General features: G+C 56.2%; 1 protein-coding gene across 1 annotated transcript in view; it reads left to right on the top strand.

Annotated features, from left to right (window-relative positions):
• LOC144937816 (solute carrier family 13 member 1-like) overlaps positions 1 to 20,453 on the top strand; it is a 28,534-nt gene extending 8,081 nt beyond the window's left edge. Inside the window, 12 exon segments of the mRNA XM_078865304.1 lie at positions 2,989 to 3,149; positions 4,146 to 4,212; positions 8,100 to 8,351; positions 9,006 to 9,125; positions 9,786 to 9,878; positions 14,924 to 14,943; positions 14,946 to 14,970; positions 15,262 to 15,362; positions 15,808 to 15,944; positions 16,381 to 16,542; positions 17,842 to 17,979; positions 18,401 to 20,453. Of these exon segments, the coding sequence (XP_078721430.1) occupies positions 2,989 to 3,149; positions 4,146 to 4,212; positions 8,100 to 8,351; positions 9,006 to 9,125; positions 9,786 to 9,878; positions 14,924 to 14,943; positions 14,946 to 14,970; positions 15,262 to 15,362; positions 15,808 to 15,944; positions 16,381 to 16,542; positions 17,842 to 17,979; positions 18,401 to 18,574 (1,450 nt within the window). The 3' untranslated portion in view covers positions 18,575 to 20,453.
• Positions 20,454 to 27,351: the final 6,898 nt, after the last annotated feature.

Genomic DNA, 27,351 nt, shown 5'->3' with positions numbered 1-27,351 from the left:
GAGGACGTCCGAGCGTAGAAGAGGTCGGCTCTGTAAAAAAAAAATCGCGACCATGAATCAAGCGAAAGGGGCAACACAAACGAGACGGACAAATAAATAGACGAGTGAGGCAATGTGCCAGTGCACATGAGACTATGGGGGGGGGGCACTGACAAAGCGAGAGAGGAGGGAGGGAGGTCATTGAGAGGAGCTTGTAGGGAGACGAGGGAAGGAGGGAAATTATGGAGAGAGGAGGAGGGGATGCAGAAGAGGAGGTAGAAAGGGGAGGGAGTGGAGGGCGAGTGGAGGTGGCTACCCCACAGCTCGGACTGGGGAGGGGGGGGGGGTCTGGGGGAGCGGTAGACAGATGGACTCTGGCTGCTGCTGGCTGCTTCACCCGGCACGTGACGTATCAATCGCGTGACGTATCAATCAATCACGTGACGTATCAATCAATCACGCGCGCACGGCGCCCCTGCCGCGTGCATTTCTCCGTTCTCATTCATTGACGCGCGCGGCGAGGCGTGACCTCGGCCGCTGGTTGGCGGCTCAGGGAGGGCAGTGTCAGCGCCGCGTGAGCGATCAATGACCCCCGGTTATCGTTTTAACCTCCAGAATGTTTAATTCGTACAAACATCTCCTCTCCCTCCCTCCCTCTCAGGCTTATGCAATCAGTGTCGAGACGACGCCACTCTGATAGCAGTCTCAGCAGCTGGCAGTGCATCGCCCTGTGTTTCACAGACGAGACGTTCGGCTCTTTTGCCAATCCACTGATGGATAAGGGCCTCCCTGCGCCGTGAAGGTTGTGGGAGGGGGGGCGTTATTTGACCATACTTCACCACGCTGGTCAATACAAGTTTGTGAAGTATGTCAGAGGTCAAGTACTGGTGACGAGTTAGCGGTCGGGCTAGTGGCTGGCTGGGCTAGTGGCTGGCTGGGCTAGTGGCTGGCTGGGCTAGTGGCTGGCTGGGCTAGTGGCTGGCTGGGCTAGTGGCTGGCTGGGCTAGTGGCTGGCTGGGCTAGTGGCTGGCTGGGCTAGTGGCTGGCTGGGCTAGTGGCTGGCTGGGCTAGTGGCTGGCTGGGCTAGTGGCTGGCTGGGCTAGTGGCTGGCTGGGTTAGTGGCTGGCTGGGCTAGTGGCTGGCTGGGCTAGTGGCTGGCTGGGCTAGTGGCTGGCTGGGCTAGTGGCTGGCTGGGCTAGTGGCTGGCTGGGCTAGTGGCTGGCTGGGCTAGTGGCTGGCTGGGCTAGTGGCTGGCTGGGCTAGTGGCTGGCTGGGCTAGTGGCTGGCTGGGCTAGTGGCTGGCTGGGCTAGTGGCTGGCTGGGCTAGTGGCTGGCTGGGCTAGTGGCTGGCTGGGCTAGTGGCTGGCTGGGCTAGTGGCTGGTTGGCGATTTAGTTGGGGTTCGGGTCAGTTGGATGCTTAGTACTGCTGACGAGATGGCTATCGTTGGTTATGGTAAATTGGATGGATAGCAACGGTATGTGGTTGTCTAGAGTTAGGGTTGCATGGTAAGGCTAGTACGAGTAGGTTGTTTGGCTAGGATCAGTGATAGGGCTCGCGTATTATTGACTGGTTGGTTAGTGTCAGGGTCAGTGGTAAGTAATAATAATAGAAGTTTATACAGCATCATTTATTCTAATTGCATCCCTTAACGCAGTACATTATTTATATATGAAAAACAAATCCTATATACAGCTACTACTAAGCAAAAGAAAAGCTTACTATCAAGCAAACTTAGAAATGAATAAACAAATAAAGAAATGTCACCAAGACAAAAAGCACAAACAACACGCGCTGGGTAGGCCGAGCACGTGACGGGCTCCTGTGACCCACCGGCCAAATACGATCGCCCCTCCACCTCCTCCTCCACTTCCACCTCCTCATCCACCTTCTCCACCTCTTCCTCCACCTCCTCCTCCTTCTCTACCCCCTTCTCCACCTCCTCTACCCACTCCTCCACCTCCTCCACATCCTCTTCCACATCCTCCTCCCCCACCTCCTCCCCTTCTTCCTCTACCTGCTCCTCCACCTCCTCCTCCTCCACCACCTCTTCCTCCTCCACCTCTTCGACACTGCACCGGATCCCTCGTCCCCATGCCGGGTTTGTTCTCCGCTCCCGCCGTGACTCGCGGCGCCGAGGCCACCACGGCCGAGCCGCGCGGCCGCCGCTCTCCAGGGTGCTGAACCTGGCCCCGGGGTCTCGCACCGGCACCGCTCACAGCGACGGCGACGCTCAGCCCGGAGTCGCCCCGACGCTTTCGACCTGCGGCGGTGTTCGTCATTGCAAGGCCCGCGGGCCACTGGCGGCCCCTGGTGGCCTCCAGTGCGGCCCCTGAACGTGCGGCCCCAGACAATACACAACGCGTGAACACCCCCCACCACCATCATCACCGTGCTGCTGTAAAACCCCCGATGTTTTCAAATGTGTGGCGGCCCTCACACTGACGATGGCTTATCGGCGAAAGTGGCCCCGCCTCTGAACATTAATGAAGAACACTCACCTACATCATCATCATCATATAATGGTGCCCTTTATTGACGCAGGGGGGGTGGGGGTGGCAGATGTGGTGCAGCGACATTCGTCCTGCCGCGGAGGCAAACAACGAGTGGCGAAGTGATATCAGTCAGTGCGTAAAACGCGAAAGCATCAGCAAGAGGGAGAGACAAAGGTGGCCGGGTGCCGGTCACTCACCACGTGGATATGACCCCATTGGCTTTTCAAAGCCACCCGAACCATGCCCAGCAGGAAGCGGCCGTGGGCAGGCCACGTCGCGGCCAGACGGGACGGTGAGCCGTGGCCAAGAGTAGTAACGGAGTGGCAGCCAAGGAGTGGAACGCGTCCGAGCGGCCGTCCACCGTGTGTATGTTGAACTTCTTTCGCATCGGACGTAGCCAACCGTGCTTATCGGAGATTAGGAGGCGACGGAGAGGTGGAATCATTTGGCGTGCAGGTGGCTGATGAACTCTGGCTACCCCCCCCCCACCCCCCTCGCTCGGCGTGTGATCCCAGGCTGATGCTGGGGTTCATGGGGACCTCGGCTTTCCTCTCCATGTGGATCAACAACAGCTCGACCACGGCGATGATGATTCCCATTGTGGAGGCGGTGCTCACCACGCTCTTGGGCGCCAAGGAGAGCGTCGCCAAGGGGTGCGGGGACGGCGCCACGCACGGTGAGGAGGAGGAGGCGGCGGCGACCCTCGGGCGGGCTGGCACCAGCGGGTGCCGCGGTGGTGGCGAGATCTTCACGACTTGTGTGCGTGCGTGTGCGTGTTGAACTTCTTTCGCACCGTACGTAGCCAAGCGTGCTTATTTGGAAGCGCGGTGGAAGGACAAACAACTAAAACGTGGAAAGCAGTTTTATAGAAATTATTTTCAATCTCGATTATTTAACCGCGCGTAGTTCCCAGTGGCTTACTCATATCGGAAGGAAGAGCGTTCCAGACGGCCGCAGAAGATGCGGTGACCGCCTTTGTACGGCGGCGAGCCACACGCCGCCGCTGCATGGGTTGGTGGTACATTGCACAACCACATCGCTTGGTGGGTTCGGTCCCGACCCTGATGACGCCTGTTGTATATTTGGGGTTTGCGTGCTGTCTCTCTCTCTCTCTCCCCGTGGTCGAGCTGATTTTTCTCCGAGTCCCTCCGGTTTTCCCCTCCATATTTAGTCAACATCACGTGTTTAGAGTACAGTATTTGGCTCCTGCTATAAATGCCCACGTGATGATGATCAGCCACTTCGTTGAGCGATCATTTGTGGCCGGGTCACGTCTGAAAAAGTGGGCCTTACCTGGTAAAATAAAATAAATAGTAGAATCGCAGTCGTAGTAATAGTTATAGTTGGGCCGATTACCTATCCCGGCACGGCCCCGTAGTGGTGGTGGTGGTGGTTGTGGCCACGCTGCTGCACGTGGCTGCTGCACGTGGCTACTGCACGTGATACAGCGACGTGGAAGCAGCAGCGAGGGGGTGGTGGATCATCGCACAGGAAAGTGGACTCCATCTGTGTGGAATGACAGGGCTTGGGTTATATATATTTTTTTTTACCAAGTGCGAGACTCACTTAGAACAGTTTTGGTTGATCATCATCGTCATCATCGTCGTCATCATCGTCGTCGTGAGCCAAGTTGCTTCCGTCTTGGTGATGTCCGTGATGTCATTTGTTTCAGAACCAAGCGGCGACGACAAGAAGGACGCAGAGCCCTTGCCCGCAAAGGAAGACGTCGCTACGCAGGGGTGAGGAGATCTCAGCGCGGATGCCCTGCACTTGCCTCGGCATTCGCTTCCCACGCCCTGCAATGCCCACGCTCGCGCAGGGAACGCGTGCAGCCCTCGTGTCAATCCGCGGCTGGATGGACGAGGGCCGCTTGGTGAAGTGTGGCCACCCCCGCCACGAGCCGCACAGTGCCGGGAGGTGCTCATCCAGCAGCGGGCGGCATGACGTGTTCGCAGTTGTGGCGATGGTGGTGCGCGCTGGTTCGCGCGCTGTCTTATGGAATTCGACGACCCGAGTTCGATTCCCCTCTACGGCCACTTACCCCGTAATTGATGATTAAATAAACCAGTCCTGGGCCTTCCCTAGGTCAGCTCAGCCTCAAATGAGTACCTGGTGCGGTGTGTAAACATCGCCACTCGGGAGACAAAGGCGGCCGGGCGTGGTGCCGGCCACTCACCCACTCGTGTCCCGTCCCGGCCTTCATCGGTGCCGCTCGCTAACAGCACTTGCCCCAACAGTCTGTTCATCATCAGCATGAGAGATGATGGCAGTGGTGGTGTTGAATTAGATAAAGGCGCAGTCCTGCAATTCCCTGCTCACGCAGAAGAGGCCTCCACTCAAAGGAGCTCTGGACAGCCCCTTTTAGACGGTATTTGGCCTACTCTTCTACACCTGTGAGAGGTATTAGAAGAGGTGGGGGTACCCACACTGTACCCCACCATACGCAGCTTGTGGTGGGCACAAATAAGCCGCTGCTGGGTGGACAGAGGCAGTGGGGGAGACAGGATCACCATCACCACCATCATCATCATCACCATCACCACCATCACCACCACCACCATCACCATCACCACCACCATCATCATCACCACCATCATCATCACCATCACCACCATCACCACCACCACCACCATCATCATCACCATCATCATCACACCATCATCAACACCATCATCACCACCATCATCATCACCACCATTATCATCATCATCACCATCATCACCATCATCACCATCATCAACACCATCATCACCACCACCATCATCATCATCACCATAATCACCATCATCACCACCATCACCACCACCATCACCATCACCACCACCATCACCACCATCATCACCACCATCATCACCACCATCACTACCATCATCACCACCATCACCACCATCATCACCACCATCATCACCACCATCACTAGCATCATCACCATCATCACCACCATCACCACCATCATCATCACCACCATCATCATCACCATCATCACCACACCATCATCACCATCACCACATTCATCATCAATACCACCACCATCACCACCACCATCACCACCATCATCACCATCACCATCACCACCACCACCATCATCATCACCACCATCATCATCATCACCATCACCACCATCATCACCACCATCATCATCATCACCATCATCATCATCACCATCATCACCACACCATCATCACCACCATCATCACCACCATCATCACCACCATCACTACCATCATCACCATCATCACCACCATCATCATCATCATCACCATCATCACCACCATCATCACCACCATCACTACCATCATCACCACCATCATCACCACCATCATCAACACCATCATCACCACCATCACTACCATCATCACCATCATCACCACACCATCATCACCACCATCATCAACACCATCATCACCACCATCACTACCATCATCACCACCATCATCACCACCATCATCACCACCATCACTACCATCATCACCATCATCACCACACCATCATCATCATCACCATCATCACCACACCATCATCACCACCATCACCACCATCATCATCATCACCATCATCACCACCATCACCACCATCATCATCACCACCATCATCACCACCATCATCAACACCATCATCACCACCATCATCACCACCATCACCACCATCATCATCACCACCACCATCATCATCACCACCATCATCACCACACCATCATCACCACCATCACCACCATCATCATCACCACCACCATCATCATCACCACCATCATCATCATCACCATCATCACCACACCATCATCACCACCATCACTACCATCATCACCATCATCACCACCATCACCACCATCATCATCACCACCATCATCATCACCACCATCATCACCACCATCATCAACACCATCATCACCACCATCACTACCATCATCACCATCATCACCATCATCACCACCATCACCACCATCATCATCACCACCATCATCATCACCACCATCATCACCACCATCATCAACACCATCATCACCACCATCACTACCATCATCACCATCATCACCACCATCACCACCATCATCATCACCACCATCATCATCACCATCATCACCACACCATCATCACCACCATCACCACCATCACCACCATCATCATCACCACCACCACCATCATCATCACCACCATCATCATCATCACCATCATCACCACCATCACCACCATCATCATCACCACCACCACCATCCTGATTGTAGGTTTATTTAAATGATTCTACTGAACACATCAGTTCACACGAGATATGAAACTGGAATCTGGCCTGCGTGTCTTAACGACTCCGTTTAAAGGTGCGCTCCTAACTTTGGCTGTACGAACGGATCGATCAAAGTTCAGCGATAAAATCCAGTGGAACGGGATTCCACGCACGGAGGTAGGGCTAGGCTGGTGCTCATCTCTATCGCCAGCCCTGAGATAGTCGTGGAAATTCCACGTTTTTATGACAGGACCGGGTCCAGTAAAAAAAAAACACTTGTGGCTTCTCATCCTATCCCACCAATTAGCTCAACGTAGTGGTTGGTAGTGGTGGTAGTGATGGTGTTAGTGGTGATGGGTGTTGATGATCTTGACGATGGCAGTGATGGCCGTGTTTATGATGATGTTGACGACTCAGGACTATCTGCGCCTTTACGATCCGCGGAAAAGCACAGCACATGTTTGTGCAAGATGGCTCTATCTGAAGGTTGTTTATCGCGATTATTATCGTGCACTTGAAACCCTATCTGCATTCTATTCTGCCGAACCAACAAACAAGTGCAGCGCCCTCGTCGTATCTGCCACGACTCCCCGACCGAGTGCGTGAGGTTGTCTGGCTCAACTCGGAACTCTCTTCGCCGGACTTCGCACCGCAAACTGCCCCCCCCCCCGCCCCGTTACATAAGCGAGATGCCGTCTCCGCACTCTCGTACTACACGCACGACGCCCGATGTCAAATCCGCTGCTGGACGAGGGTTATTTGGCCATACTTCACCACACCGGCCATTGTGGATTAGTGACGGTGGGGTGGGGGTGGGGTGGGGAGTTGAGAATGAAGTTCGCTGCACTGGCCTCTGCTGCCCAGGATGCTCACTACATCTGCACTTTCCGAATGGTGGTGGCGGTGGTGATGGCGGTGGTGTCGGTGGTGGTGGTGTCGGTGGTGGTGTCGGTAGTGATGTCGGTGGTGGTGGGGAGCGGTAGTGTAGTGGTCAGCGCGCTGCGCCACGAACCCGGCGACCCGAGTTCGATTGCCGCTCACAAGTGACGATTATCTGAACCGGTAATGGGCCTCCCCTAGGTTGACTCAGCCTCAAATGAGTACCTGTTTCGGTGTGTAAACATCGCCACTGGGGAGACAAAGGCGGTCGGGCATGGTGCTGGCCACCCACCTCCTTATGTACCGTTCCGGCCTTCATAGGTGCTCGCTAACAGCACTTGTCCCTACAGTCTGTTACAGGCTATACAGGGGATCTTCATCTTCGTCGGTGGTGGTGATGGCGGTGGTGGTGATGGTGACGGTGGTGATGGCGGTGGTGGTGATGGCGGTGATGATGGTGGTGGTTTTGACTGAGTGAGGCTCTCCTGGGTGCCATCAATAACCGGTCCGTCCCCTGCAACCCCCGCAGCGACTTCAACGTCTACGAAGTCTCCACCAGCGACGTCGACGACGACGACGCTGACGAAGGCGCCGCCGGCGGCGTCGTCGTGGTGGACAAAGACCTCGAGGCGGACACGAACGCCGCCTCCAAGGAGAGTCGGAGGGACGACCTCATGGCCCGCGGCCTGTCGCTGAGCATCGCGTACGCGGCCAACATCGGCGGCGTGGCCACGCTCACGGGGACCTCCACCAACCTGGTGTTCGTGGAGCAGATGGAGCAGTGCGTGGCGCGCGCACACACACAGCACACAGACGAAGATCGCCCGGGTTCGCCTTGAACTCGCTGTTGGGGTCGAGTGCTGTTAGCGAGCAGCAACGATGGAGGCCGACACCGGGGGGCACACGAAGGGGTGGCTGGGTGGCCGGTAGCGCGCGCGGCCCTCGTTGACTCACAAGTGGCGGTGTTTTTACGCATGGCTCGAGGTCGACTCATTTGAGGCTGATACTGCGTTGAATTTGAGGCTGAGTCGACCTAGGGGATGCCCAGGACCGGTACAGATAACCATCGCTGGTGTTGACCGTGAGCGAGGAATCCAACTCGGGTCCGTCAGATTAGTAGCGCAGCGTGCCAACCACTGCACCACCGCTCCCCCACTCGCACGCAGCCACTCGTGCACACACACGTGGTGTGGCCGAATGGTAGCGCGAGTTAGAGGTTGGCGGTACGAGCCCGGCGGTCGCCCTGGTTAATGCTGCGGGGTCTCGACCAAAACACTCCGCGTCGTCCGCCTCACGACGGGCGGTCAATATCCCCGTGGCAACGTCACCATCCATGGTCCAAATTTTCCCCATGTTTTGTTTTAGTCCCCAACCGATCACTCGGTCGCAATAATCTCACGGAGCCGCGCGTCTCTCTCCCCCCTCCCGCCTCCAGGAAATACCCCGACTGCAACTGCATCAACTTCGGGTCGTGGATGGCGTTCGCGCTCCCCTGCGCCATCATCTTCGTCTTCATCGCGTGGTTCTGGATCGCGTGGATGTTCGTGGGTTTCCAGTGAGTGGCCCCCTCCCCAACCCTCAACCTTCCTACGCGACCTGCAAGCCGATGATTCGAAATCGACGGGGTCATTTGGGCATCATTCGCTCTCAAAATACTCACCACCCCCCTCCGCCGCGACAAATCGGTCCATGGCCTCCTGCAGTCCTCGTCACGCCGCATGAGCAGCTCCCAACCCGCCCCTCTCGACCTCTTCCTGGACGCCGCCGCCGCCGCTGTTGCTGAGCGAGATGTGGCCAGGGCGAGAGCTCCTCTCGCCTTGCCGCCCCTCGCCCTCAGTGAACGAGCCTCGCATCGCGGCCTCGGCTTCCCGCCCCCTCCCGCTTCCCTTTCCCCGGCCCGTTTTAAATGAATTCCTTGATTTTGAGATTCCCAGCGCGACCACGCGAACCCCGCGCGTGCGAGCCCACGCGTTGTGCTGCTGCTGCGCTTCCTGCTGCCAGCGGCACTCGAGTCGTTGATGAGTGCGTCTGACAGGCGGCATGTGCAACGTTTCATTTATATGCTGTAAATTCACCAAGGATCCTCCGTGGGTTATTCTGTGGTCAACGGCGGGGATGCTTCTAACCCGCGACAACAAACTCCATCGACCAATCATTGACGATCATTGACGATCATTAACCATCACTATCTCCGTGCCCCCCCCCCCACACACAGGGATCTGTTTTCATGCAAGAAGAAGAGGACGTCGAACGAGAAGAGGGCAGAGAAGCTCATCCGCCGCGAGTACAAGAAGCTTGGCAACACCAGGTGAGGTCCCGGCACGGTGCGCCCGTGAGGGTGGCCAGCACCACGCCTCCTCTGTCTCCCTGTGTCTCCCACTGTCTCCCTGTGTCTCCCACTGTCTCCCTGTGTCTCCCACTGTCTCCCACTGTCTCCCTGTCTCCCTCTGTCTCCCTGTGTCTCCCACTGTCTCCCTGTCTCCCTCTGTCTCCCTGTGTCTCCCACTGTCTCCCACTGTCTCCCTGTCTCTCCCTGTGTCTCCCACTGTCTCCCACTGTCTCCCTCTGTCTCCCACTGTCTCCCTGTGTCTCCCACTGTCTCCCTGTGTCTCCCACTGTCTCCCTGTCTCCCACTGTCTCCCACTGTCTCCCTGTCTCCCTCTGTCTCCCTGTGTCTCCCACTGTCTCCCTGTCTCCCTCTGTCTCCCTGTGTCTCCCACTGTCTCCCACTGTCTCCCTGTCTCTCCCTGTGTCTCCCACTGTCTCCCACTGTCTCCCTCTGTCTCCCACTGTCTCCCTCTGTCTCCCACTGTCTCCCACTGTCTCCCTCTGTCTCCCACTGTCTCCCTGTGTCTCCCACTGTCTCCCTGTGTCTCCCACTGTCTCACTGTCTCCCACTGTCTCCCACTGTCTCCCTGTCTCCCTCTGTCTCCCTGTGTCTCCCACTGTCTCCCTGTCTCCCTCTGTCTCCCTGTGTCTCCCACTGTCTCCCACTGTCTCCCTGTCTCTCCCTGTGTCTCCCACTGTCTCCCACTGTCTCCCTCTGTCTCCCACTGTCTCCCTCTGTCTCCCACTGTCTCCCACTGTCTCCCTCTGTCTCCCACTGTCTCCCTGTGTCTCCCACTGTCTCCCTGTGTCTCCCACTGTCTCCCTGTGTCTCCCACTGTCTCCCACTGTCTCCCTGTCTCCCTCTGTCTCCCTGTGTCTCCCACTGTCTCCCTGTCTCCCTCTGTCTCCCTGTGTCTCCCACTGTCTCCCACTGTCTCCCTGTCTCTCCCTGTGTCTCCCACTGTCTCCCACTGTCTCCCTCTGTCTCCCACTGTCTCCCTCTGTCTCCCACTGTCTCCCACTGTCTCCCTCTGTCTCCCACTGTCTCCCTGTGTCTCCCACTGTCTCCCTGTGTCTCCCTCTGTCTCCCTGTGTCTCCCACTGTCTCCCACTGTCTCCCTCTGTCTCCCACTGTCTCCCACTGTCTCCCTCTGTCTCCCACTGTCTCCCTCTGTCTCCCTGTGTCTCCCACTGTCTCCCACTGTCTCCCTGTGTCTCCCTCTGTCTCCCTGTGTCTCCCACTGTCTCCCACTGTCTCCCTGTGTCTCCCTCTGTCTCCCTGTGTCTCCCACTGTCTCCCACTGTCTCCCTCTGTCTCCCACTGTCTCCCTGTGTCTCCCACTGTCTCCCACTGTCTCCCTCTGTCTCCCTGTGTCTCCCACTGTCTCCCACTGTCTCCCTCTGTCTCCCACTGTCTCCCACTGTCTCCCACTGTCTCCCACTGTCTCCCACTGTCTCCCTCTGTCTCCCACTGTCTCCCTGTGTCTCCCACTGTCTCCCACTGTCTCCCTCTGTCTCCCTGTGTCTCCCACTGTCTCCCTCTGTCTCCCACTGTCTCCCTCTGTCTCCCTCTGTCTCCCACTGTCTTCCACTGTCTCCCACTGTCTCCCTCTGTCTCCCACTGTCTCCCTGTGTCTCCCACTGTCTCCCACTGTCTCCCTCTGTCTCCCTGTGTCTCCCACTGTCTCCCTCTGTCTCCCACTGTCTCCCACTGTCTCCCACTGTCTCCCACTGTCTCCCACTGTCTCCCTCTGTCTCCCACTGTCTCCCTGTGTCTCCCACTGTCTCCCACTGTCTCCCTCTGTCTCCCTGTGTCTCCCACTGTCTCCCACTGTCTCCCTCTGTCTCCCACTGTCTCCCTCTGTCTCCCTCTGTCTCCCTCTGTCCCGCTCTGTCTCCCACTGTCTCCCTGTCTCCCTCTGTCTCCCACTGTCTCCCTCTGTCCCGCTCTGTCTCCCACTGTCTCCCTCTGTCTCCCTGTGTCTCCCACTGTCTCCCACTGTCTCCCACTGTCTCCCTCTGTCTCCCTCTGTCTCCCTCTGTCTCCCACTGTCTCCCTCTGTCTCCCACTGTCTCCCTCTGTCTCCCTCTGTCTCCCTGTGTCTCCCACTGTCTCCCACTGTCTCCCACTGTCTCCCTCTGTCTCCCTCTGTCTCCCTCTGTCTCCCTCTGTCTCCCACTGTCTCCCTCTGTCTCCCACTGTCTCCCTCTGTCTCCCACTGTCTCCCACTGTCTCCCTCTGTCTCCCTCTGTCTCCCTCTGTCTCCCACTGTCTCCCTCTGTCTCCCACTGTCTCCCACTGTCTCCCACTGTCTCCCTCTGTCTCCCACTGTCTCCCACTGTCTCCCTCTGTCTCCCACTGTCTCCCTCTGTCTCCCACTGTCTCCCACTGTCTCCCTCTGTCTCCCACTGTCTCCCACTGTCTCCCTCTGTCTCCCTCTGTCTCCCACTGTCTCCCACTGTCTCCCACTGTCTCCCTCTGTCTCCCTCTGTCTCCCTCTGTCTCCCTCTGTCTCCCACTGTCTCCCTCTGTCTCCCACTGTCTCCCACTGTCTCCCTGTGTCTCCCACTGTCTCCCACTGTCTCCCACTGTCTCCCTCTGTCTCCCTCTGTCTCCCTCTGTCTCCCACTGTCTCCCTCTGTCTCCCACTGTCTCCCTCTGTCTCCCTCTGTCTCCCTGTGTCTCCCACTGTCTCCCACTGTCTCCCACTGTCTCCCACTGTCTCCCTCTGTCTCCCTCTGTCTCCCTCTGTCTCCCACTGTCTCCCTCTGTCTCCCTCTGTCTCCCTGTGTCTCCCTGTCTCCCTCTGTCTCCCTCTGTCTCCCTCTGTCTCCCACTGTCTCCCTGTGTCTCCCTGTGTCCCGCCCTGTCTCCCACTGTCTCCCTGTCTCCCTCTGTCTCCCTGTGTCTCCCACTGTCTCCCACTGTCTCCCTCTGTCTCCCTCTGTCTCCCTCTGTCTCCCACTGTCTCCCTCTGTCTCCCTCTGTCTCCCTGTGTCTCCCTGTGTCTCCCTCTGTCTCCCTCTGTCTCCCTGTGTCTCCCTCTGTCCCGCTCTGTCTCCCACTGTCTCCCTGTCTCCCTCTGTCTCCCTGTGTCTCCCACTGTCTCCCTGTCTCCCTCTGTCTCCCTCTGTCTCCCACTGTCTCCCACTGTCTCCCTCTGTCTCCCTCTGTCTCCCTCTGTCTCCCTGTGTCTCCCTCTGTCTCCCACTGTCTCCCTCTGTCTCCCTCTGTCACCCTCTGTCTCCCACTGTCTCCCTGTCTCCCTCTGTCTCCCTCTGTCTCCCACTGTCTCCCACTGTCTCCCTCTGTCTCCCTCTGTCTCCCTCTGTCTCCCTGTGTCTCCCACTGTCTCCCACTGTCTCCCTCTGTCTCCCTCTGTCCCGCTCTGTCTCCCACTGTCTCCCTGTCTCCCTCTGTCTCCCTGTCTCCCTCTGTCTCCCTCTGTCTCCCACTGTCTCCCACTGTCTCCCTCTGTCTCCCTCTGTCTCCCTCTGTCTCCCTCTGTCTCCCACTGTCTCCCACTGTCTCCCTCTGTCTCCCTCTGTCTCCCTCTGTCTCCCACTGTCTCCCTCTGTCTCCCTCTGTCTCCCTCTGTCTCCCTCTGTCTCCCTCTGTCTCCCTGTGTCTCCCACTGTCTCCCACTGTCTCCCTCTGTCTCCCTCTGTCTCCCTCTGTCTCCCACTGTCTCCCTGTCTCCCTCTGTCTCCCTCTGTCTCCCTCTGTCTCACTGTGTCTCCCTCTGTCCCGCTCTGTCTCCCACTGTCTCCCTGTCTCCCTCTGTCTCCCTGTGTCTCCCACTGTCTCCCACTGTCTCCCTCTGTCTCCCTCTGTCTCCCTCTGTCTCCCACTGTCTCCCTCTGTCCCGCTCTGTCTCCCACTGTCTCCCTCTGTCTCCCTCTGTCCCGCTCTGTCTCCCACTGTCTCCCTGTCTCCCTCTGTCTCCCTGTGTCTCCCACTGTCTCCCTCTGTCTCCCTCTGTCTCCCTCTGTCTCCCACTGTCTCCCACTGTCTCCCTCTGTCTCCCTCTGTCTCCCTCTGTCTCCCTCTGTCTCCCACTGTCTCCCTCTGTCTCCCTCTGTCTCCCACTGTCTCCCTCTGTCTCCCTCTGTCTCCCCGAGCGTCGATGCTTTACACGCTACGCCAGGTGCTCGTGGTCAAGGCCGAGTTCACCTAAATCGTCTCCGGTGTTGGTGTGCCGCGAGCGGGAATCGAACTCGGGCCGCCGGGGGTGCCGTGGTCCACACGGCCACGCCGCTGAGCACGAGCTTCCCCCACGCCTCTCACCCACAGTGGGGGGGGGGGGGGGGGCACGTGCCACGTACTTCAGCTGGCCGGGTTCGATTCCCAGGCGCCTCTGTGTGGAGTCTGTGTAGGTTCTACTACGGTTCCGTATGGGTGTCCTCCGGGTTCTGCCGTTTCCTCTCCGTAACTAAGAACACGCGCACAACGTATTGGTCAATCCACATCCCAATGTTGAACATTACCTGCATAATCACTCTAAACTATTAAACGAGGTAAGGCCCATTCAGTTATATCGTTCTTTTTCAGAAGCGACCTGGCCACGAATGATAGCCCAACAAAGTTGCTTATCATGCTGACACGTGTCACTAAATGTGGAGGGAAAACCCACGACCACGGCGAGAACAAGCAAACTCCAAATTCACAGCAGCAGGCGTCAGTGTCGGCATCACGACCTCCTGCACAGCAGGCGAGGTAGTTAACATCTCGCCACTGTGTGGCCACTCAATTGGAATCACACAGCAACAACAGCAGTGGCGACAGCGCTCCCCGACTGCGATCACTTGGCAGGACCCTCGTGAAAACAAGAGTCACGAGACTCAGTGAGGCTCTCCTGGGTAACACCACCACAATAAATAAATGCATGAAATGATTCATGAAAAAATACATGGATTAATACATTTCTAACCCCCCCCACCCCTATCGAGCTCGTCCGGGTCGGTTCGCCGCGTCACGTGACCTGTGCCTCCCACACCCTCACCCCGGCGCGAACCCTGGCGCAGCTACCCCGAGGCGTGCGTCCTCTCTGGGCCACCATCTTCGGGCACTAGTGAGGCCCGCACGCACGCACGCCCAGCAGCAGCAGCAGCAGCAGCACCCAGCAGCAGCAGCACCCACAATCATGCAGAGCGCCCAGTAACATCTACAACTCATCATTGGGATGCAGCGCCCTGCAATGCCTAATCATGCTCCAATACACTTGCAGCATCCTGTAATACCCTGTCATACCCAGAAGCCTGCAGTAGCTATCACACTGCAGCACCCTGCAGTAGCCAGCAGTAGCCTGCACCCCACGCCGAGCGGCCGGCGTCACTCCGTGTGCCCCGCGCTCTCTCCGCAGCAAGTCGTTCGTGTCGGACACCACGGTGGCCGTGACCGTGGGCTTCCTGCTCTTCGTGTGGCCGTCCCACACCCCTTCCTGCATCCAGCACTACTTCCCCGGTGAGAGCGGCGGCGGTGGCCTCATCAACAGCGGCAGAAGCAGCAGCACCGTGAACACTATCGTCATCACCGTCACCTGATATTATCAGCAGCATCGTCATCTACAATCACAAGTAGCACCATCATTATATGTTTTTCTATCATCATTATCTCACTATTACCACCACCATCATCGGTAATAGCACCATCGATATCTGAAATAATCATCACGATCATCATCATCATCATCACGATCATCATCATCATCATCGACACAATCACCAGGGCCACCCAGAGCTTCTTGGAAGCCCGGGGCAGGATGCCACCTGCGGGCCCCGTCACTCAGAAGCACGATGGAGCTGGCCCCGTCCTGAGGCCCCCCTTCTGTGTGAGGCCTGGGACAGATTGCCCCTTGTACCCCCCCCCCCACCCCACCCTCTGACCTCCCCCGTGCCGCCCCCCGCAGGCCCCCCGATTGATCCCGACAAGCCCCCCGTGATTCACCCCGTCACGCTCATGGACTGGAAGACGTTCAACCGCGGAATGTCGTGGGGGGTCTGCTTCCTCATCGGGGGGGGCTTCGCCCTCGCAGAGGGGGCCGAGGTAAGTGCCCTGCACGGGACACGGGGCGCGGGACACCCTGCACCGGACACAGCACACGGAGCACCCTGCCCAGGGAATGAGACACTGGGTTCTAGATTTGAAGCTTTTGTGACTGCAAGGATTCACACTCTTAGTTCTTTCGGTAAAGTCACGTAGGTAAAAAAATGAAATTAAAATTAATAAAAAATAAAATAATAAAATCACGACGTTTCGGAAGCAACACAAGTCTCCGTCATCAGGTGGGAGACTTGTGTTGCCTCCGAAACGTCGTGATTTTATTATTTTATTTTTATTAATTTTAATTTCATTTTTTTACCTACGTGACTTTACCGAAAGAACTAAGAGTATGAGACACTGGGTATGGGACACCCTGCACGGGACACGAGACAAGGGACGCCCTGCCATGGCACCCTGCACGACCCCCCCTGTGCCGCAGGTGTCTGGGCTGTCCACGTGGATGGCGGCCCAGCTGGAGCCGCTCAAGGTGCTACCCGGCTGGGCCATCTCCATCATCTGCTCCATGTTGATCTGCGCCTTCACGCAGTGCGCCAGCAACCTGGCCACGGTCACGCTCTTCCTGCCCATCCTCTCCTCCCTGGTGAGACGGGGGAGGGGGGGCACAGTGGGGGGGGGGGGGTCACGTGGGAATCCTCGCAACGCCGCTGGAGCTGGCTCGGAGTAGTAGGGGGCATATCGGCAGAGGTGGGACAAAGTCATTGTTATGCAAGTCCAAGTCGAGTCGCAAGTCATCAAATTCATGACTCGAGTCTGACTCGAGTCCAAGTCACATGACTCGAGTCCACATCTCATAGGTGGGACAAAGTCATTGTTATGCAAGTCCAAGTCGAGTCGCAAGTCATCAAATTCATGACTCGAGTCTGACTCGAGTCCAAGTCACATGACTCGAGTCCACACCTCTGCATATCGGCATAAGGCACTACCACTACAGTTCAATGGAGGTACACACCTCCGTTATTAAATGCAATATCAGCACGAGCAGCCGTTGTTGTGGAGAGATTTCAATGACCAAGTAGATGCGCAGATGATACGTAATGCTTTATACCTCCGTGTCTCTGCGTAAAAAAATATATAGAAGTAGATTTTAAATACGCGATCCATCGGCCCGCGCGGCCTTCTGGGAGTGCATCAATTCAGCAGCGTTGATTCAGTGCGAGCAAGACTGCGGACGGGTTTCGACATGCATTGTCTCATCAGCACGGCCAGGCTCGCTTGGATCAATGCTGGTGAAACTGGCAGGTGTCAGAGGCAAGGAGTCTCCCGCGAAGACGTGGGTCCGATAGTTCGACGCAAAATAACTTAACGCATATCACTTACATTCGCTGTATCCGTTAGGTAGAGGTATGACCTCCAATTATCACGGTTGGCTACGTACGGTGCGAAAGAAGTTCAACGTACGTACCTCGTATTAAGGAAATGAGGGGGCTTATTCCCAGCACGGTTCGCTATAACGAGGGGGGGGGGTCGTGCTAGCACGGTTCGCTATAACGAGGGGGGGGGTCGTGCTAGCACGGTTCGCTATAACGAGGGGGGGGGGGGTCGTGCTAGCACGGTTCGCTATAACGAGGGGGGGGGGGGTCGTGCTAGCACGGTTCGCTATAACGAGGAGGGGGGTCGTGCTAGCACGGTTCGCTATAACGAGGGGGGGGGGGGTCGTGCTAGCACGGTTCGCTATAACGAGGGGGGGGGGTCGTGCTAGCACGGTTCGCTATAACGAGGGGGGGGGGGGGTCGTGCTAGCACGGTTCGCTATAACGAGGGGGGGGGGGGGTCGTGCGAGCACGGTTCGCTATAACGAGGGGGGGGGGGGGGTCGTGCGAGCACGGTTCGCTATAACGAGGTGATTCCCGTTGAACCCCGGGATTCGTTTCTCACCGCAGGCGGAGGCGATCTCCGTGAACCCCATTTACCTGATGCTCCCCGCCACCATGTGCGCCACCTTCGCCTTCGTGCTGCCCGTCGCCACCCCTCCCAACGCCATCGTCTTCTCGTACGGACGCATCAAGGTCATGGACATGGTGGGTGCGCGGAGCTGAGCATCCTCACCGTCGCTATGGCATTCCCATCATCATCACTATGATGTAGATCATCAACATGACTCATCATCACCATCGTGCTGTGTGCCATCGTCATCTGGATCTTTTTAATTCTCTGCACCACCGCCATCATTATCATCCTCTACATCATTAACATCATCGTCATCATCCCATACCCAAGTGCTTTTCCTTCGCCTAGGTGAAGTGTGGCGTCGTGCTGAGATCTCTAGTCGTGGTTATCATCACCACCATAAATCATCATGATCATCCGATGCAACATCACCACCATCACCTCAATCCCATGTGCATCTCTACGTAGCTCAAGTGTTACATGGTGCTGAACCACCTGCTCATCGTCATCACCCCCAACCACGCTGAGCCCACGTGCTTCTCGTCCACGCAGGTCAAGTCTGGCGTGGTGCTCAGCTTCCTTGGCGTCGGTCTCGTGGCGATGGCCATGAACACGTGGGGTGTTCCCCTTTTCGACGTCCTCAACTACCCCGATTGGGCACCCAACCGCACGCAGCCCTCCCCGTCGCTCACCACGATCATCCCGACCTCGCTGTTCCATCTCTGAGCCCCGGCCTAGAGCCAAGCGGGTCGAGGGGGGGCTGGAGGAGGAGGTGGAGGGGTTGACACTCTGCACACTTGGTCTCCTCTTCCCCCAAGAAGAGGAGGAGTCGTAGCAGGAGGAGTACACTTTCTTACTGAGCCCCCTCCTACTCCAGCTTGAACACGCACTTCTTTAAACTGCTTGCTGTTTAGTTTGTTGTCCTTCTACCGCACCACCGTCTAACACGGTTGGCTGTGTACGGTGCGAAATAAGTTCAACATAGGTACGTACAAGCAGAGGTGGAGGAGGAGCAGGAGGAGGACACTTCCTTACTGAGCCTCTTCCACTCTCTCGGTGGACACTATTATGGCTTCATGTCGAACCAGTCAGTGGCACAACAAATACAGTTCAGTACCCAGCACACCACATCGAGTAGACATCTCCCTACGGCTGCGGCTGCTTGCCACACGCGTATTCCGGGTCTCCCAGCAATCTGGACAATAGTCCGTGAAAAATTAAACCCTGGTCACGAACCATGACGCCTCGAACTGGCAATCACAGACTGCAGATGATTGAGCAGCTTTGGATAACTGGGCGATTGTTTTCCCCCAGGTTGTGCAAATACATCCTGATGAAGGGCAACTTAAAATCGCATGGAAATCATTAGCAATGCCACATGATTGGGAAATTCTAGGCAACTTGCCAGCTTTCAAGGCCTAGGCAACTCCAGATGGTGACTAGGCAGCTTCAGATGATGGGGAATCTACAGGTGACTGGACAGTTACAGGCAACTGAGCAACCCCAGAGAATAACGAAGCAACTCTTTGGACGATTTATCAACTCGAGTTGACTGGGCCGGGCAAAGGTGCCCGACCAGAAAACTGTAAAACTCTCGTTGACTGGGCAACTCTCGATGGCTGGGCAGACATGTTGGGCAACTCCAAATTTTCCACCAGGCAAATCATTTCCCAGAATACCTGGTCTGTTAGAGTCCGGGCGCTCACCATACCACATTTAGTTTTTCACTCAGTGAGATGCTATTTTTTATATCACCGTCAAGATACGAACAAATGTACTCGAAGGCAGTGCGCCTTCCTGTGTCCGGTAACGACCTCGAAGTGGACATCACAGAACTACTTCTGAGATGTCTTCATTCGCCTCTCGACCGCACCGGGTGGCGATGCGCTGCCTCGCACGCCCTGCCAGGGCGCGTGCCATCCACATCCCAACCAAACGTTTGCGTTTCATTCAGACCTCGAGATCAGAACCCGACTCAAGCGAATAACCAAATTAACACCGTGGGCTTGTTACTGCGCAATCATTTGTGACCGAGCTGAGCCTGTCACCTCGCTAGACTTGTTGACCCCCCAGTATTACTCACGCGAGGCCCAAATCTCCATTCGAATCCAGGCTCTCGGCGGCGTCGTCTCTGGGGTCTCTGGCCCGGCCATTGTGAACCCACTTCAAGAGGGACGCGCCAACCCAGGGCTTGAACCCAGCCAGCTTCACCAAGTTCCACTTCATGGAAGGGGGGGGGGGGGATGCAGATATATTGTACTCACCTTTAACGTTAACACTGCATTAAGTTGTTATATATTACTTTGTGGCGAGCTTATTTCTTGACAAAATTATTTCACTGCTGAAATTGACTCCAAGACCGCTTCCACGTTATGTATATACAGAACATTATCTATATACTATTATATATACTATTGTCTAAACAATCTCTAACGTTGTCGTAAAGTGGCCCTCTCAAGGGGGCGAAGGCTGCCACATCGCTGGTGCAATGGTCCCCACACTGGACTCGCAACCCAGAGGTCACCGGTTCGATTCCTTCTCGGCGCATCCAGCCCAGCGATGTGCGCGTCGGTACGCCAGTCAGTAGAGCGGCCGGAGTGTGGGTGGGGTAGAGTGTGGTGGGGTAGAGTGGTGGGGTAGAGTGTGGGTGGGGTAGAGTGTGGTGGGGTAGAGTGGTGGGGTAGAGTGGTGGGGTAGAGTGTGGGTGGGGTAGAGTGTGGGTGGGGTAGAGTGTGGTGGAGTAGAGTGTGGTGGAGTAGAGTGTGGTGGAGTAGAGTGTGGTGGGGTAGAGTGGTGGGGTAGAGTGTGGGTGGGGTAGAGTGGTGGGGTAGAGTGTGGGTGGGGTAAAGTGTGGTGGGGTAGAGTGTGGGTGGGGTAGAGTGTGGTGGGGTAGAGTGTGGTGGGGTAGAGTGTGGGTGGGGTAGAGTGTGGGTGGGGTAGAGTGTGGGTGGGGTAGAGTGTGGGTGGGGTAGAGTGTGGTGGGGTAGAGTGGTGGGGTAGAGTGGTGGGGTAGAGTGTGGGTGGGGTAGAGTGTGGTGGGGTAGAGTGGTGGGGTAGAGTGGTGGGGTAGAGTGTGGGTGGGGTAGAGTGTGGGTGGGGTAGAGTGTGGTGGAGTAGAGTGTGGTGGAGTAGAGTGTGGTGGAGTAGAGTGTGGTGGGGTAGAGTGGTGGGGTAGAGTGTGGGTGGGGTAGAGTGGTGGGGTAAAGTGTGGTGGGGTAGAGTGTGGGTGGGGTAGAGTGTGGTGGGGTAGAGTGTGGGTGGGGTAGAGTGTGGGTGGGGTAGAGTGTGGGTGGGGTAGAGTGTGGGTGGGGTAGAGTGTGGGTGGGGTAGAGTGTGGTGGGGTAGAGTGTGGGTGGGGTAGAGTGTGGGTGGGGTAGTGTGTGGGTGGGGTAGAGTGTGGTGGGGTAGAGTGTGGGTGGGGTAGAGTGTGGTGGGGTAGAGTGTGGGTGGGGTAGAGTGTGGGTGGGGTAGAGTGTGGGTGGGGTAGAGTGTGGTGGGGTAGAGTGTGGTGGGGTAGAGTGGTGGGGTAGAGTGTGGGTGGGGTAGAGAGTGGTGGGGTAGAGTGTGGGTGGGGTAGAGTGTGGTGGGGTAGAGTGGTGGGGTAGAGTGTGGGTGGGGTAGAGTGTGGTGGGGTAGAGTGTGGGTGGGGTAGAGTGTGGGTGGGGTAGAGTGTGGGTGGGGTAGAGTGTGGGTGGGGTAGAGTGTGGGTGGGGTAGAGTGTGGTGGGGTAGAGTGGTGGGGTAGAGTGTGGTGGGGTAGAGTGTGGTGGGGTAGAGTGGTGGGGTAGAGTGTGGGTGGGGTAGAGTGGTGGGGTAGAGTGTGGGTGGGGTAGAGTGGTGGGGTAGAGTGGTGGGGTAGAGTGGTGGGGTAGAGTGTGGGTGGGGTAGAGTGTGGTGGGGTAGAGTGTGGTGGGGTAGAGTGTGGTGGGGTAGAGTGTGGGTGGGGTAGAGTGTGGGTGGGGTAGAGTGTGGGTGGGGTAGAGTGTGGGTGGGGTAGAGTGTGGTGGGGTAGAGTGTGGTGGGGTAGAGTGTGGGTGGGGTAGAGTGGTGGGGTAGAGTGGTGGGGTAGAGTGTGGGTGGGGTAGAGTGTGGGTGGGGTAGAGTGGTGGGGTAGAGTGTGGGTGGGGTAGAGTGTGGGTGGGGTAGAGTGTGGTGGGGTAGAGTGGTGGAGTAGAGTGGTGGGGTAGAGTGTGGTGGGGTAGAGTGTGGTGGGGTAGAGTGTGGGTGGGGTAGAGTGGTGGGGTAGAGTGTGGGTGGGGTAGAGTGGTGGGGTAGAGTGTGGGTGGGGTAGAGTGTGGGTGGGGTAGAGTGTGGGTGGGGTAGAGTGTGGTGGTGTAGAGTGTGGTGGGGTAGAGTGGTGGGGTAGAGTGTGGGTGGGGTAGAGTGGTGGGGTAGAGTGTGGGTGGGGTAGAGTGTGGGTGGGGTAGAGTGGTGGGGTAGAGTGGTGGGGTAGAGTGTGGTGGTGTAGAGTGTGGTGGTGTAGAGTGTGGTGGGGTAGAGTGTGGGTGGGGTAGAGTGTGGTGGGGTAGAGTGTGGTGGGGTAGAGTGGTGGGGTAGAATGTGGGTGGGGTAGAGTGTGGGTGGGGGTAGAGTGTGGTGGGGTAGAGTGGTGGAGTAGAGTGGTGGGGTAGAGTGGTGGAGTAGAGTGTGGGTGGGGTAGAGTGTGGGTGGGGTAGAGTGTGGGTGGGGTAGAGTGTGGTGGTGTAGAGTGGTGGGGTAGAGTGGTGGAGTAGAGTGTGGGTGGAGTAGAGTGGTGGAGTAGAGTCAACATCTCCTAGCCGCCATGACGCCCGTGTGCAGGCGGTGCAACTGCACCAGGGCCCCTCGGCGTCGGGTTACAAAGGGGGGGGGGGAGTTGGTGGGGGTGGCAGTGGAGGAATTGGGAGAGGGGCCCACGGCAGCCAGGCCTCGCCACTGCCCGACAGTGCAGTGGCGAGGCCTGTTGTTGTTGTCGTTGTTTGTCGTTGTTGTCCTTGACGTTGTTGGGACCCGCGGCTGAGAGGGGAGCCGCCTCCAGCGGTTGGAGGGAGCGGCGGTGCTCGCTCTCGCGTTTCTAATAAAACGAAGCACTTTTATTTTTTGTACCTCGGGGCCGTTGCTCTACGACGCTGCGCGGAAGATGGACAGAGGTTAAGAGGAGATGTACAAACGGGTGCCTTGATGACGTCCACTCGCTTATCAAAAGAGAGGAGAGATCGATGAAAGCTTACACAGATTATTTAGCGGTGCTGCTGCTGCAATGGCAGCGGTGTACAAGCAAAACAAACACACCCCGACATATACATAATACAGATATAACAAAAATATACATATACAGTATAGTAGGCCACGTGTCAGGAAATGGCCCCTTTCATAGCACGTAATAGGCTATGATGCACGTGCTATGAAGAAGCGCCATTGCCCGAAACGTCGCCTATAATTCGTTTTGTTCCAAGGCCGCGCAGTGGTTACTGACGAACGTGTCGAGGGTGGACTTTCTTTTGTTTGATTAAAGCTCAAATCTGGAGGGCTGGCAACCACCGGCGAGTTCAAGCGACCCACCTCCTCCCGCACCGCGGGCCCCACTCGACGGCAGGGCCCGGCACTGACCCGCTCGGCGTGGCGGGCCACGCGTGGAGCTGCTTCGCCGAGAGCGTGGGGGGTCCCGCTTGTCTGCGTGCGTTTGGGGGAGTAAAAGATGGACCGAGGTTGGCTTGTGTGGTAACGGTCAGGGCTAGTGCGGTCATAGCTCGTGTCTGGATGGCCAGTGTGGTAATGTAGAGTGTCTGGATGGCGAGTGGAGTGGCGTCTGGTTGGCGAGTGTGGTAATGTAGAGTGCCTGGATGGCCAGTGTGGTAATGTAGAGTGTCTGGACGGCGAGCGGGGTAGTGCCTGGTTGGCCAGTGTGGTAATGTAGAGTGTCTGGATGGCGAGTGGAGTGGCGTCTGGTTGGCGAGTGTGGTAATGTAGAGTGCCTGGATGGCCAGTGTGGTAATGTAGAGTTTCTGGACGGCGGGCGGGGTAGTGCCTGGTTGGCCAGTGTGGTAATGTAGAGTGTCTGGACGGCGAGCGGGGTAGTGTCTGGTTGGCCAGTGTGGTTTGGGATGGGGAGAGACAGGATTTGAATGGCTCGTTGACTCTAACCCGGTCTGCTAAGCCAGATAGAAGGGTAAAAAACCAATTATCACCCTTTAATGAATGAACTTGAATAGCCACATCCACGTTGTAAAATTATCGTTTTCTTGTTCGTCATATTACAGCTCCTTATTTGTACATAGAATAATGTATTAAAACAGAGCGGAGGTCTATTTTTCACAATGTTAATTTACAACCAATAAACATAAAACGGCAAAACTTACAGGTGCTTTTCCGACTCGATATATCAAACTCCATTGACACGTCAGGACACACGCGGGCTGTACTTACACCCGTCTCAAACAGTGGCGGCGTGAGATTACAAAAGTGCCGAGTTTACGGCCACTTGTTCATCACGGCTGGACGAATGTCTCATGTCAGCAGTGCGAGTTCGATGGATCACTACACCACTGCTCAGTGCGGACGGTTGAAGCGGTGGGTAGCCCAGCTCAGGTTAATGCCACTCTAAAACTAAACTATATTTTTTATTTTACTACGTAAGGCCCGACTGAGCTGTACAGCTATTTTTCAGGAGCGAGCTGGCTATCACAAATGATAGCCCAACGAAGTGGCTTACCACGTGGACATTTAGAGCAGCCAATACTGTACTCTAAACGCGTGATGTCGATTCTAAATGGGGAGGGAAACCCCGGAGGACCCGAAGAAAAATCCACGCGACCACGGGGAGGGCACGCAAACTCAAAATATGCAGCAGGCGTCCGTGTCGGGATCAAACCCACGACCTCCTGTATTAAAAATCAACATGCGTTTATTAAAGTATTTGGCTGCTATACATTTCCACGTGATAAGCCACTTCGTTGAGCGATCATTTGTGACCAGGTCGCTTCTCGAAAAAAAAGAGCCATATAGCTCAGTGGGCCTTACCTGGTGAAATTAGAACAAGTTTAGTTTAAACTTGAGAGGGGGCAGGGAGACGTGGAGACGTCACAGCCACCAGGGGGCAGGCGACACACACGGGACGAGGGCGCACACACAGACTCCAGCGCTTCACAGCACCACCACCACAAACTCTTCACTTTGTTGGGAAGTGGCCCTCGAAGGAGACGACGGCTGCCGTGGAAGCAACGGATTTGCGCGCCGAGCTTGTAGAGCAGAGGTCGCCGGTTCCACTCGATCTCCATCGTCGACGGAGGGAGAGTTGCACTCGCAGCCTTCGGCCGGCGGACCCGTGCCGTGGCCTTCGACGGCCATTCTCTCAGGCAGCGCGATCCCGCTGCTCGCGGCGAAGGGTTCACGACTCGACAGCGATTGTGGGGGACACAAAACCGGCGGGCCGACGTCGTTGCGCACTGCAGGGCACACCGAGACTCCGCGGCACTTTCCCCGATGATTTGTGGTTGGTCATTTTTTCATTCTTCACCTGAGGACGGCTGCTTGCGTTGTGGCCGAAACGTCGTGAGAATTATTTTATGTTTTATTTGTATTATTTTATCACTTCCCTTCTACGTGACTTTACCGAAAGAACCAAGAAGATGAATCCCTGCAGTCACAAAAGCTTTAAATCGAAATCTCCACCATGTCTTACCGGAAATGTTTTCTCCCTTGGACCCAAAGATAACTTCTTAAAAAGGCGAATTCAGATGTGTTCTTACTTCAGTCAGTGTTAAGGACTTATTGCGGCGAGATTGGATTTCAGTCGACCTCTTGCGTTGGCGCCAGGTGACCCGATGACCCGAATGCCAGCCTGCTGGCGACGAAGGGGACATGTGGGACTGCGCTGCCAACGGAGGGCCGTGCAGGAAAATCCGGTTGTACATCCTCAGCCTAAGCTCCTCCCTCCATTTAAAAACCACACTGACCATAAGGCGCAAGTTTGGCCAAACAGTCCCCACGACCTGCACTGCATGGAGCTTTCATCCAGCAGTGATTTGAACAAGTTTGCCTGGACACGTACTCACGTATGCAATCATTATCCAGGCCTTAATAAGTTATCTGATCTTAAAGGCCACTGTCGACGTTGATGTACTTTTCTGTTCCAAGGCAGCGCTGTGGTTGGCATACTGCACAATGAACCCGCTCGATTCCTGGCCACGTCTAACATCAGTGGCTGATATCGAACCGGTCCTGGGCCACTGCCACCCTTCCATAAACCCGTACTGACCAGCATATTGAAGTGTGGTTACATCAAATCCCACGACTCACTCTGCATGGACAGGCCTCCATCCTGTAAATTATTACATTTTGTAAGACAATGATCGTTAAGAGGTGCGTTTTATATTGTCCTTGACAGCAGCCGCTTTTCCTTACACATTCACCCTGCCACTTTGCGAAGACACCTTTCACATTTATTACGATTTTCCAAACGCCGATACACATCGTAATGGAACGCGTCACAATGGCCAAGGATCTGCTGCTCATTCGCACAGCCAGTACCAGGCGGTGGCTCCCCAATCCAGCTTGCGGAGGCAACAACGTCCGATCAAGGGTATTCCGGTCTCAAGACGCGTGCGCGACGGCGAGACCAGGGGAATGTGAAGGCAGGCGGCTTCGTCATCAGCACCCTAGCAGACTCACAGAGAGACCTTTAGAGTCCCACAGAGACCCACAGACTCACTCAAGAGTCCCAGGCTCACAGAGAGACCTATATAGAGTCCCACAGAGACCCACAGACTCACTCAAGAGGCCCATACTCACAGAGAGACCTTTAGAGTCCCACAGAGACCCACAGACTCACTCAAGAGGCCCAGGCTCACAGAGAGACCTATAGAGTCCCACAGAGACCCACAGACTCACTCAAGAGGCCCAGGCTCACAGAGAGACCTATAGAGTCCCACAGAGACCCACAGACTTACTCAAGAGGCCCAGGCTCAGAGGTCCACTGGGGAACTGCAATGTGCTGGCAGTGGCTTCATCATTGGCGCTTTCGCCACCAGACAGGCACATGAAGCCCAGCCAGTTTCCCAACAGACCTATTCTTTAGAGAGCCCAGCACTGGTGCATTCGTGTGTGGTCTTAGCATTATAATCCACAAATAAATAAAAATGCAGCGAAGGAACTAATAGCTCTTACTTTGCCAATACTTTGCTTGACTGTGTGTCCCTGGTTGTTGAACAGTTTTATTAATGATAAAAAAAAACCACACGACTGGGTAGGTTGTGACGCTTGTACAGGTCTCTGTCGCGTTTTCGGGTTGTGCCGCGTGCCGTTCGGCACGACGTCCGACGTTTCGGTCAACGTGCTGGGAGGGCTTGTGGCGCGTGGAGCACAACGTTGTACACGGCACAATCCGAAAGCGCGCCGCACGGTGCTATGAAATATATGTTAAGGGGTAAGCCAGAGCGCGCATCAAAGTCCGTTGAGAGCCTTTCCTTTCACCTCGTTAGCAAAGCTACGAAACAATGAAGGGCAGCCAAGGACGCAAAGCCCAGG

This window comes from Lampetra fluviatilis, chromosome 20, assembly GCF_964198595.1.
Source record: "Lampetra fluviatilis chromosome 20, kcLamFluv1.1, whole genome shotgun sequence".
Taxonomy (NCBI): Eukaryota; Metazoa; Chordata; class Hyperoartia; order Petromyzontiformes; family Petromyzontidae; genus Lampetra; species Lampetra fluviatilis.
This window is presented reverse-complemented; position numbering and strand designations above follow the sequence as displayed.